Here is a 12,771-nt window from a genome sequence, read left to right as displayed (position 1 = left end):
ATACTAAAGGAAAACATAAGAATAGGACCTACAAAAACAAAACAATTAAGAAAATGGTAATAGGAACATACATATCGATAATCACCTTGAATGTAAATGGACTAAATGCACCAACCAAAAGACACAGACTAGCTGAATGCATACAAAAACAAGACCCATATATATGCTGTCTACAAGAGACCCACTTCAGACCTAGGGACACATACAGACAGAAAGTGAGGGGATGGAAAAAGATATTCCATGCAAATGGAAATCAAAAGAAAGCTGGAGTAGCGATACTCATATCAGATAAAACAGACTTTAAAATAAAAAACGTTACAAGAGACAAGAAAGAACATTACATAAAGATCAAGGGATCAATCCAAGAAGAGATACCAATTATAAATATATATGCACCCCATATAGGAGTACCTCAATACATAAGGCAAATGCTAACAACTATGAAAGAGGAAATCGACAGTAGCACAATTATAGGGGGGGATTTTAACACCCCACTTACACCAATGGACAGATCATCCACACAGAAAATTAATAAGGAAACCCAAGCTTTCAATGACACAATAAATCAGCTGGATTTAATAGATATCTATAGGACATTACATCCAAAAACAGCAGATTACACATTCTTCTCAAGTGCACATGTGGCATTCTCCAGCACAGATCACATCTTGGGTCATAAATCAAGCCTTGGTAAATTCAAGAAAACTGAAATTGTACCAAGTATCTTTTCTGACCACAACGCTATAAGATTAGAAATCAATTACAGGAAAAAAACTGTAAAAAACACAACACATGGAGGCTAAACAATACGCTACTAAATAACCAAGAGATCACTGAAGAAATCAAAGAGGAAATCAAAAAATACCTAGAGACAAATGACAATGAAAACACAAGGATCCAAAACCTATGGGATGCAGCAAAGGCAGTTCTAAGAGGGAAGTTTACAGTGATACAAGCCTACCTCAAGAAACAAGAAAAATCCCAATTATACAATCTAAACTTACACCTAAAGAAACCAGAGAAAGAAGAGCAAATAAAACCCAAAGTTAGTAGAGAGAAATCATAAAGATCAGAGCAGAAACAAAGGAAATAGAAACAAAGAAAACAATAGCAAAAATCAATAAAACTAAAAGCTGTTTCTTTGAGAAGATAAATAAAATCGATAACCCTCCAGCAAGACTCATCAAGAAAAAGAGGGAGAGGACTCAAATCAATAAAATTAGAAATGAAACAGGAGAAGTTACAATGCACACTGCAGAAATAAAGAGCACCAGAAGAGACTACTACAAGCAACTATATGCCAATAAAATGGACAACCTGGATAAAATAGACAGATTCTAGAAAGGTATAAATTTCCAAGACTGAATCAGGAAGAACTGGAAAATATGAACAGACCAATCACAAGTGATGAAGTTGAAACTGTGATTAAAAATCTCCCAACAAACAAAAGTCCAGGACCAGATGAATTCACAGGTGAATTTTATCAAACATTTAGAGAAGAGCTAACATCCATCCTTCTCAAGCTCTTCCAAAAAATTGCAGAGGAAGGATCACACCCAAACTCATTCTATGAGGCCACCATCACCCTGATACCAAAACAGACAAAGATACTACAAAAAAAGAAAATTACAGACCAACATCACTGATGAATTTAGATGCCAAACTCCTCAACAAAGCACTAGCCAACAGAATCCAACAACACATTAAAAGGATCATCCACCATGATCAAGTGGGGTTTATCCCTGGAATGCAAGGATTCTTCAATATATGCACATCAATCAATGTGAAACACCACATTAACAAACTGAAGGATAAAAACCACATGATCATCTCAATAGATGCAGAAAAAGCTTTTGACAAAATTCAACACCCATTTATGATACAAACTCTCCAGAAGGTGGGCACAGAGGGAACCTACCTCTACATAATAAAGGCCATATACAACAAACCCATGGCAAACATCATTCTCTATGGTGAAAAACTGCAAGCATTCCCTCTAAGATCAGGAACAAGACAAGGATGTCCACTCTCGCCACTACTATTCAACACAGTTTTGGAAGTCCTTGCCACAGCCATCAGAGAAGAAAAAGAAATAAAAGGAATCTAAATTGGAAAAGAAGTAAAACTGTCACTGTTCGCAGATGACACAATACTATACATAGAAAATCCTAAAGATGCCACCAGAAAACTACCTGAGCTAATCAATGAATTTAGTAAAATTGCAGGATACAAAATTAACACACAGAAATCTCTTGCATTTCTATACACTAACAATGAAAGCTCAGAAAGAGAAATTAAGGAAAGAATCCCATTCACCATTGCAACAAAAAGAATCAAATACCTAGGAATAAACCTAACCAAGGAGGTAAAAGACCTGTACTCAGAAAACTATAAGACACTAATGAAAGACATCAAAGAAGACACAAACAGATGGAGAGACATACCATGTTCTTGGATTGGAAGAATCAACACTGTGAAAATGACTATCCTATCCAAAGCAATTTACAGATTCAATGCAATCCCCATCAAATTACCAATGGCATTTTTCACAGAACTAGAGCAAGAAATCTTACGTTTTGTATGGAAACACAAAAGACCCCGAAGAGCCAAAGCAATCTTGAGAAGGAAAAAAGGAGTTGGTGGAATCAGGCTTCCTGACTTCAAACTATACTACAAGGCCATAGTGATCAAGACAGTATGCTACTGGCACAAAAATAGAAAGGAAGATCAATGGAATAGAATAGAGAACTCAGAAGTAAGCCCAAACACACATGGGCACCTTATCTTTGACAAAGGAGGCAAGAATATACAATGGGAAAAAGACAGCCTCTTCAATAAGTGGTGCTGGGAACATTGGACAGCAACATATAAAAGAAGGAAATTAGAACACTTCCTAACACCATACACAAAATAAACTCAGAATGGATTAAAGACCTACATGTAAGGCCAGACACTATCAAACTCCTAGAGGAAAACACAGGCAGAACACTCTATGACATCCATCAAAGCAAGATCCTTTTTGACCCACCTCCTAGAATCATGGAAATAAAATCAAGAATAAACAAATGGGACCTCATGAAACTTCAAAGCTTTTGCACAGCAAAAGAAACCATAAACAAGACTAGAAGGCAACCCTCAGAATGGGAAAAAATAGTTGCCTATGAAACAATGGACGAAGAATTAACCTCCAAAATATACAAGCAGCTCATGCAGCTGAATACCAAAAAAACAAATAACCCTGTCCACAAATAGACGGAAGACCTAAATAGACATTTCTCCAAAGAAGACATACAGATGGCCAACAAACACATGAAAAGATCCTCAACATCACTAACCATCAGAGAAATGCAAGTCAAAGCCATAATGAGGTATCACCTCACACCGATCAGAATGGCCATCATCACAAAGTCTGGAAACAACAAATACTGGAGAGGGTGTGGAGAAAAGGGAACTCTCCTGCACTGTTGCTGGGATTATAAATTGGTACAGCCACTATGGAAAACAGTTTGGAGGTTCCTTAAAAAACTACAAATAGAACTACCATATGATCCAGTAATCCCACTGCTGGGCATATACCCAAAGAAAACCATAATCCCAAAAGAAACATGTACCATAATGTTCATTGCAGCACTATTTACAATAACCAGGATATGGAAGCAACCTAAATGCCCATCAATAAATGAATAGATAAAGAAGATGTGGCATATATATACAATGGAATATTACTCAGCTATAAAAAGGGATGAGATGGAGCTATATGTTATGAGGTGGATAGACCTAGAGTGTGTCATACAGAGTGAAGTAAGTCAGAAAGAGAAAGACAAATATTGTATGCTAACTCACATATACGGAATCTAAAAATCGTACTGATGAACTCAGTGACAAGAATAAGGACGCAGATGCAGAGAATGGACTGGAGAACTCGAGGTTTGGGAGGGGGCGGGGGGTGAAGGGGAAGCTGAGACGAAGCAAGAGAGTAGCACAGACATATATATACTACCAACTGTAAAATAGATAGCCAGTGGGAAGTTGTTGTATAACAAAGGGTGTTCAACTCGAGGATGGAAGATGCCTTAGAGGACTGGGACGGGGAGGATGGGGGGGACTTGAGGGATGGTGGGGGGGGAGTTAAGGGAGGGAGGGAATACGGGGATGTGTGTATAAAAACAGATGACTAAACTTGGTGTACCCCCCCAAAAAAAGTAATAAATGAAAACAAAAACAAACAAAAAAAAATTACCAATAGCATTTAAAAAAAACAAAAACAAAAACAAAAAAAATTACCAATAGCATTTTTCACAGATCTAGAACAAGAAATTTTACGATTTGTATGCAAACGCAAAAGACCCCGAATAGCCAAAGCAATCTTGAGAAGGAAAGACGGAGTTGGGGGAATCAGGCTTCCTGACTTCAGGCTATACTACAAGGCCACAGTGATGAAGACAGTATGGTACTGGCACAAAAGCAGAAATACAGATCAATGGAACAGGATAGAAAGCCCAGAGATAACCTATGGTCAACTAATCTATGACAAAGGAGGCAAGGATATACAATGGAGAAAAGGCAGCCTCTTCAATAAGTGGTGCTGGGAAAGCTGGACAGCTACATGTAAAAGAATGAAATTAGAACACTCTCTAGCACCATACACAAAAATAAACTCAAAATGGATAAAAGACCTAAAAGTAAGACCAGACACTATAAAACTCCTAGAGGAAAACATAGAGGAACACTCTTCGACATAACTCACAGCAAGATCTTTTTTGATCCACCCCCTAGAGTAATGGAAATAAAAACAAAAATAAATAAGTGGGACCTAATGAACCTTAAAAGCTTTTGCACAGCAAAGGAAACTATAAGCAAGACGAAAAGACAACCCTCAGAATGGGAGAAAATATTTGCAAACGAATCAACAGACAAAGGATTAATCTCCAAAATATATAAACAGTTCATGCAGCTCAATATCAAAAAAACAAACAACCCAATCAAAAAATGGGCAGAAGACCTAAATAGGCATTTCTCCAAAGAAGACATACAGATGGCCAAGAGGCACATGAAAAGCTGCTCAACATCACTAATTATTAGAGAAATGCACATCAAAACGACAATAAAGTATCACCTCACACAGGTGAGAATGGGTATCATCAGAAAATCTACAAACAGTAAATGCTGGAGAGGGTGTGAAGAAAAGGGAACACTCTTGCACTGTTGGTGGAAATGTAAATTGATACAGCCCCTATGGAGAACAGTATGGAGGTTCCTTGCAAAACTAAAAATAGAGTTACCATATGATCCAGCAATCCCACTACTGGGCATATACCCAGAGAACACCATAATTCAAAAAGACACATGCACTCCAATGTTCACTGCGGCACTATTTACAATAGCCAGGACATGGCAGCAACCTAAATGTCCATCAACAGATGAATAGATAAAAAAGATGTGGTATATATGTACAATGAAATATTACTCAGCTATAAAAAGGAATGAAACTGGGACATTTGTTGAGACACGAATGGACCTAGAGACTGTCATAGAGTGAAGTGAGTCAGAAAGAGAAAAACAAATATCGTATGTTAACATATATATGCGCAATATAGAAAAACGGTACAAATCAACCACTTTGCAAGGCAGAAATAGACACAGATGTAGAGAACAAACATATGGACACCAAGGGGGAAAGTGGGAAGGGTTTGGGGGAATGAACTGGGAGATTGGGATTGCCATATATACACTACTAATAAGAAAAAAAATACCAAATTGTACACTCTAAATATAGGCAGTTTATTGTATGTTAACTGTATCTCAATACAAGTTCTTTAGGAAAAAAAAGTTACCAGTTTTTACTCTGGGTGATGGCATTTTTTTTTTAAGCTTTGACTTTTCTGTATTTTCTAAAAGACTTTCACAATAAGTATACCATTTAAATAGGAGGAATATTCTAAAATATTAAAGCCTTTGAAATTTCTGTAAATATTAAATTCTTAATATACTGTTTTTTTTAAATGAACATTCTCCTTCCCCCATATTATGGTCAACCAATATATTAGAAAATTGATTCTTGATTACTGATAATTTTACAAAAGTTAACACTTTTCTCCCAGAAAACTTATAAAGAACATTTTGTATAAGATGTCATGGATCCTTTTGTGCACTAAGGTACATGCATGTACCTTCCATGGTCATGGGCCACCAAGTTAAGAATTTTTGTAAATCATCTGTGCTTTATTAGTAGCTTTTTATCCCCTACAAGAACCATAATCTTAATCTAGGCAGCAACATTTTTTGATGCCCTAGAGAGAAACAGGAGTGGGGAGGGCAGAGCAGGGAAATAGGCATACAATTTTTTCCTATAAAGCACTGCGCTCCAACTGGATATTTTATTGTCACTTCTCTCTTCTATCAGCATGAACAAATAAGAGTGTAACATTCTACTTTTTGGTACTTTCTACTATCAGCTAAAAACTGTTAATACTTAGCAATATGTGAATAGAATTACAGATATTACACACTGTTTTCCAATTCGACTTTTCATGTCTTAGCTTATGTACCCTTCAATACATATTTCATTTTCTAAAATAAGTTAACAATTTTAATTAAAATATTTATTAAGTTCTTTTGTCAGATACTGTGCTAAGTAGTTTGTTTCTTCACAACCTCATGAAGATATTAGTAGCTTTATTATTACTCGTTTCACAAATAAGGAAGTAAAAGCTTACAGAAGTTCACTAATTTGTCAAAATCACCTAGTACACAGTTGATGAAGTACAACTGGAAGCCACATTTATCTGGTTCCAAGGCCACACTCTTAACCACTATATTCTGGAACAGCATGAGATAAAGGTAGAGAGTCTCTACATCCTTTGATATTCTAATGAAAACTATAAACTACTGCCTAAAACTGTACATATCAAAATTTCATTTATAATTTCATTCCCAATCCACAGACTCCAAGTTAAAGCTTCCTGATACAGAGATTGAGTATACTTCTAAGGTAAATGTGGACTAGGAATGGAAAAATACAACTCCCATGCAGCTCCACAACTAAGTAGGTAAAATGTTAAGAAAATGATATTTCTCTGGATTTCATTTTATTTAGTGGCACACCCATAAATCCTGAAATCAGAAATAAGGTTTTAACCCAGTATGTAACATGTGGCTACCAAGCTGTAGTTACAATTAATAAATCCAAAATTATGACTCAATGCAACATTTCTCAGGAAATTCTTTAGACTATTAATGTTAATGTTAAACCATTAACATATGAGTATTAGTAAATATCCAATCATCTATCCTACCCATAATGAAAGGAACAGCAACCACAGCTAAACTTAAGTCAAAAGAAATTCAGGCCGTTAAGACTCAGAAAAGAAATGCCAATAATAATGGCACTTAAGTTTTACATAACTAAAATCTACAATCTATTTGGAACAAATATATGTACCACTTTATTGACAAGAGAGAAGGAAAAAATATAGGAAAAAGGAATGTTGCTGTAGAGCAAATGTTATTTGAAATTAAACTATCTTGATAAACTCCATGATCAGCTAGACTATGTACCTCAGGACATTCATCTGTGTTATTACTGCATTTAACATGTTCATTAATTAACAATGCTTCAAACATTCTTTGCCCATAAAAATTTCAGAAGAGCTAAGAAGTTTAAACAAACAGGTACATAAGTGAAAAGAATTTTTAGCCATAACCAGCTAAACTCACGTAGAAGAACAGGAATTTGCAGATTCCTAATACAACCTTTGGTTATACTAATGACTGTGATAAAATTTTATTCTCTATATTCTCAATATACATATTACTTAAAAATTAATCTAATATACATAATTATTATGGAAAAGGAACAAATAGCAAGCAGATTCCAAAAAGGTCAAAGTGTCCTCTACCATAATACTAATTTTGTTAAAAGGATTAAGTTTGTTACAGGTCTCTAGCTATGATATAATGATTGCTTAATCTCTCAAAATAATTATTTTTATTTTTTTAATTTCAATCACACCCATATTTCTAAATAATAAGGAAGGGGTAAGAAAGAAATCAATTTTTATTCTCATGTTTTAAAAACAAAACAATGAATGGTTCCAAGAGTAAGGACAAGATTTAATAAATATTGATTAACTGTCATTTAATGACTAAAGGTATACAAACCAATATCCTAAAAATAAAACTTGATGACAATGTTAATTTAAAATACAACTGGGAATTCCCTAGCAGTCCAGTGGTTAGGACTCTGTGCTTTCACTGTTGAGGGCACAGGCTCAATCTCTGGTCACCAGAGGGACTAAGATCCCACAAGCCACACGGCACAGCCAAAAACAAAAAATATAAAATATGAAGTAAAATACAACTGACAAACTTAGTCTACAAAATACATAAAGATGAATACCTCTGTGTCCAGGAATTGATATAAGCAAATATTTTGAGAGTATGTTCCTTTCTGAGTTGCAGTCCATCACCAGCTTCTATATCGGATACTGAAAGAAAGTAGAAAAAGTAACTTTTAAATTATGAATAAATAACGCTAAACCAATATTAAAGCCAATAGGGTGGTGGTCCACTGGTTAAAACTCCGCACTTCCCAACCTAAATGCCCATCAACAGATGAATGGATAAAGAAGATGTGGTACATATATACAATGGAATATTACTCAGCTGTAAAAAGCAAGGAAACTGGGACATTTGTAGAGACATGGATGGACCTACAGACTGTCATACAGAGTGATGTGAGTCAGAAAGAGAAAAATATCGTATATTAACACATATATGTGGACTATAGAAAAATGGTACAAATCAACAGGTTTGCAAGGCAGAAATAGAGACAGATGTAGAGAACAAACATATGGACACCAAGTGGGGAAAGCGGAGAGGGTTGGGGGGGTAATGAATTGGGAGATTGGGATACCAAATTGTACACTCTAAATATATGTAGTTTACTGTAAAAAACAAAAAAAAAAAAGTTAAAAAAAAGAGAGAGAATTAAAAAAAAAACAAAATAAAACTCTGCACTTCCATTGCAGGGGGCATGCGTTCAATCCCTGGTCAGGGAACTAAGATCCCTCATGCCACACAGCACAGCCAAAAAAAAAAAAAAAAAAAAAGCCAATGCTTAAAAAAAAAGCCTAGATTTACAAATACGAATATTTCAGGTAATTTTTCTTTCTGCTTTCACTAAAGAAAATAAATCTTGGTTTAATTACTGACTAATTTGATGCTAACTTTGTCCCACAAAATCTCAGACAGGGTCAGGAATTAAAAACACTGAGTACTTCTAAAAGCAGGAATACATGTGGGGCTAAAAAATATTAAGATATTATTAAGAAGCAGTTAGGGGGCTTCCTAGGTGGCGCAGTGGTTGAGAATCCGCCTGCCAATGCAGGGGACACGGGTTTGATCCCTGCTTCAGGAAGATCCCACATACCACGGAGCAACTAAGCCTGTGCACCACAACTATTGAGCCTGCGCTTTAGAGCCCGTGAGCCACAACTACTGAGCCCATGTGCTGCAACTACTGAAGCCCATGCGCCTAGAGCCCATGCTCTGCAACAAGAGAAGCCACGGCAATGAGGAGCCCGTGCACCACAACAAAGAGTAGCCCCCGCTCACCACAACTTAAAAAAAAAAAAGAAGAAGAAGAAAGCCCACGCACAGCAAAAAAGATGGCGCACCACAAGGAAGAGTAGCCCCACTCGCCGCAACTAGAGAAAGCCCGTGTACAACAACGAAGACCCAACACAGCCAATAAAATAAATAAATAAATAAATAAATAAATTTATTTTTAAAAAATAGCTGTTAGACAAACCCGCATCCCCCTACTTCCCCCCCTCAACACACACACACACTCTCACTCTCTCTCTCTCTCTCTCTCCAAAAGACTATTTCCTCTCCGGAGATGGTGAACCAGAGAGTTAGGTTTTGCACAATCAGGTAGCTGAAAGCCAGGAGTATCATACTGAAAACATTTAATCTCTCTGTACAGGCATTTCCTACTATGTCAGGTAAGCACCGCTGAGAAGCCTCATGTGATATAAAATCTTGCAATAAAGAAAATGAGACTAACAATAAAATGTTAGAAGCAGACTACTCAAAATCTATGAAACTTTATAACCAGAGCACTGACAAAACCAATAACTAGTCTGATTTATAATTTAAAAAAAATACTAGCACAATTAAATCTCTATTGGTAATTGTACTAAGCAGAGCCAATCAACCTTCTGCAACTTTAAACCATGAGGTTCATGCTTCATCTTTTGATATCAACGTGCCTGAGGGCATTCAATTCTAATAAAGATCATTTCCCAAAAAAATGAAGATCAAATATAACCATTCTCATAGATCCATTTTAATGACTTTGCACCTACTTCTTTCTCCACACAGCTCTACAAAGTAGAAAACACAGGGGTCCTTGAAGGCAATAAACCAATCACTGTATACACAACAAGAAGGCATTTTTGAGGAATATGAGCTTTGTTAACGTTTTTCCACATACTAGTAGGGTCTTCTCTTTAATCACAAGAAAGCTTGCATGAATCACTATAAAACATGAATGTGATGGGGGGAAAATCGCATATGAAGCAGTAAGATGTTCCATTATATTATCATCATTCCTCTATTTACCAACTGTGTATGGCTTAATTTTCGTTTTTTAAAAAACTCACCTTGTTCTAGATCATACTATATACTCAACGTTGAAAGTTATAGCACTCTCCTCCTACTCAGCTCCAGAAATGCTTGAAGTCCAAGTAGGAGGTTGGAAGATTGCTCTCTGATAATACTGACTAAACCAAGGAGGGTAAAAAAATTCTCTTGGCCAGAGAGAAAAGGGAAAATCACAGGGCAAAAGTACACGCCAAACAAATGGATAACAAGGTAAATAGCACCTGAGGCTCTGGAAGCCAAAGACACTAACGCCCCATTAGGGAGAAGATCCTGACAACAAAGCCTAGCAACCATGACAAGAGTAAGATGTAGTGGGAGATAAGATAAGGTAACTACTAAAAGCAAGCTCTTGGTTTGTATGATTTCATCAAGAAGAGACCATAGTAAACAATGACGGTTTTCCTTCCCTAGCCTGAAAACACAGGGAACAGAGTGGCCACAAGGATCATATCCTTCTCTAACACAAAACACAAACGGCACACATTCTGGAAAAAAGCATGTGTGGTGAGAAACACGTACCCCACCTGAGGCCCACCTGGCAACCTAACTGCTCACCAACATAAGCTCACTATCTCATTATACCTACCCATAACTAGAAAGGGAAGGGAAGGACATCTTATCAGAGTTAGACAAACTAGACTTCTCCAGACAGAAAGCGAAGATCACACTCACTAGTGAAAGACTGAAAGCTTCTCTCTATGATCAGGAACAAGATAGAGTAGCTGCTTTCACAACTTCTATTCAACATGGTATTGGAAGCTCTAGTCAGACCAATTAGGCAAGAAGAAGAAATTGAAAAGAAAGCAGTAAAACTACCTCTGTTCATGGGTGGCATGATTTTACATGCAGAAAATGTGATGGTATACACACACATTTGCTAGAATAAATTATTTCAGTAAAGTAACAGGACACAAAGTCAACACACAAAAATCCACTGCATTTCTATATACTAGCAATGAACAATCTGAAAAGGAAATTAAGAACACAAGCGTTGAGGACTTCCCTGGTGGTGTAGTGGTTAAGACTCCGAGCTCCCAATGCAGGGGGCCCGGGTTCCATCCCTGGTCAGGGAACTAGATCCCACATGCATGCCGAAACTAAGAGTTCTCATGCTACAGCTAATGAGCCCGCCTGCTGCAACTAAGACCTGGCACAACCAAATAAATAAATAAATATTTTTAAAAAAAAAAGAACACAAGCATCAAAAAATAAAAAACTTAGGATAAACTAAACTGGGGAGATTGGGATTGCCATATATACATTACTAATAAGTAAAAAAAATATCAAATTGCACACTTTAAAATATATGCAGTTTACTGTATGTCAATTCTATTTCAATGAAAGTTCCTAAAGGAAAAAAAAAAACCTAAACCAGGAAGGGGAAAGACTTGTAAACTGACAACTTTACAAAACGTTGCTGAAAGAAATTAGGTACAAATAAACAAACAACTCTCTCATATTCATGGAATATTTAACATTGTTAAATGTTAACACTGCCCAAAATGATCTACAGAGTCAATACAATCCCTACCAAAATCCTGGTGTTTTTGCAGAAATAGAAAATTCTACCCTTAAACTTACATGTAATTTCAAGGGACCCCGAAAAACAAAAACAATCTTGAAAAACAAGAACAAAGTTGGAAGACTCAAATTTCATGATTTCAAAACTAAGTACACAAAAACCATAATGAAATATCACTTCACACCCATTAGGATGGCTACTATTAAAAACAAATCATAAAACAAGTATAGATGAGGATGTGGAGAAACTGAAAGCCTTCAGCACTGCTGGTGGGAATATTAAATGGTGCAACTACCATCAAAAAGAGTACAGCAGTTCCTCAAAAAATTTTAAAAAGAATTACCATATGATTCAGCAATCCCACTTTTGGGTATATATATGAAAAAGAACTGAAAGCAGACCTCAAAGAGATATCTGGACACCTATGTTCCTAGCAGCATTATTCACAATTGGCAAGAGACAGTGAAATAACCCAAATGTACATGGACAGATGAATAAACAAAAAGTGGTGTATACATAGAGAAGAATGTTATTTAGCCTTAAAAAAGAAGAAAATCCCATCACATGCCACAAAATGAACA

The 12,771-nt window shown here is 36.2% G+C and overlaps 1 protein-coding gene across 9 annotated transcripts in view; it reads right to left on the bottom strand.

The window, feature by feature from the left end:
- The window catches only part of USP34 (ubiquitin specific peptidase 34), a 236,077-nt gene that overhangs the window by 190,368 nt on the left and 32,938 nt on the right, over positions 1-12,771 (bottom strand). For all 9 annotated transcript variants that reach the window (XR_009054694.1, XM_057741862.1, XM_057741863.1 and 6 more), the window contains one exon: positions 8,399-8,486. Coding sequence is in view for 6 of the 9 variants with exons in the window: in XM_057741862.1 (XP_057597845.1) it covers positions 8,399-8,486 (88 nt within the window). In the remaining 3 variants the exon portion in view is untranslated. Of the gene's footprint in view, positions 1-8,398; positions 8,487-12,771 lie in introns of those variants that run through there.

Source organism: Hippopotamus amphibius, chromosome 7 (assembly GCF_030028045.1).
Source record: "Hippopotamus amphibius kiboko isolate mHipAmp2 chromosome 7, mHipAmp2.hap2, whole genome shotgun sequence".
Lineage (NCBI taxonomy): Eukaryota > Metazoa > Chordata > Mammalia > Artiodactyla > Hippopotamidae > Hippopotamus > Hippopotamus amphibius.
The sequence above is the reverse complement of the archived record's forward strand: the minus strand, read 5'-3'. Positions and strand labels throughout refer to the sequence as shown.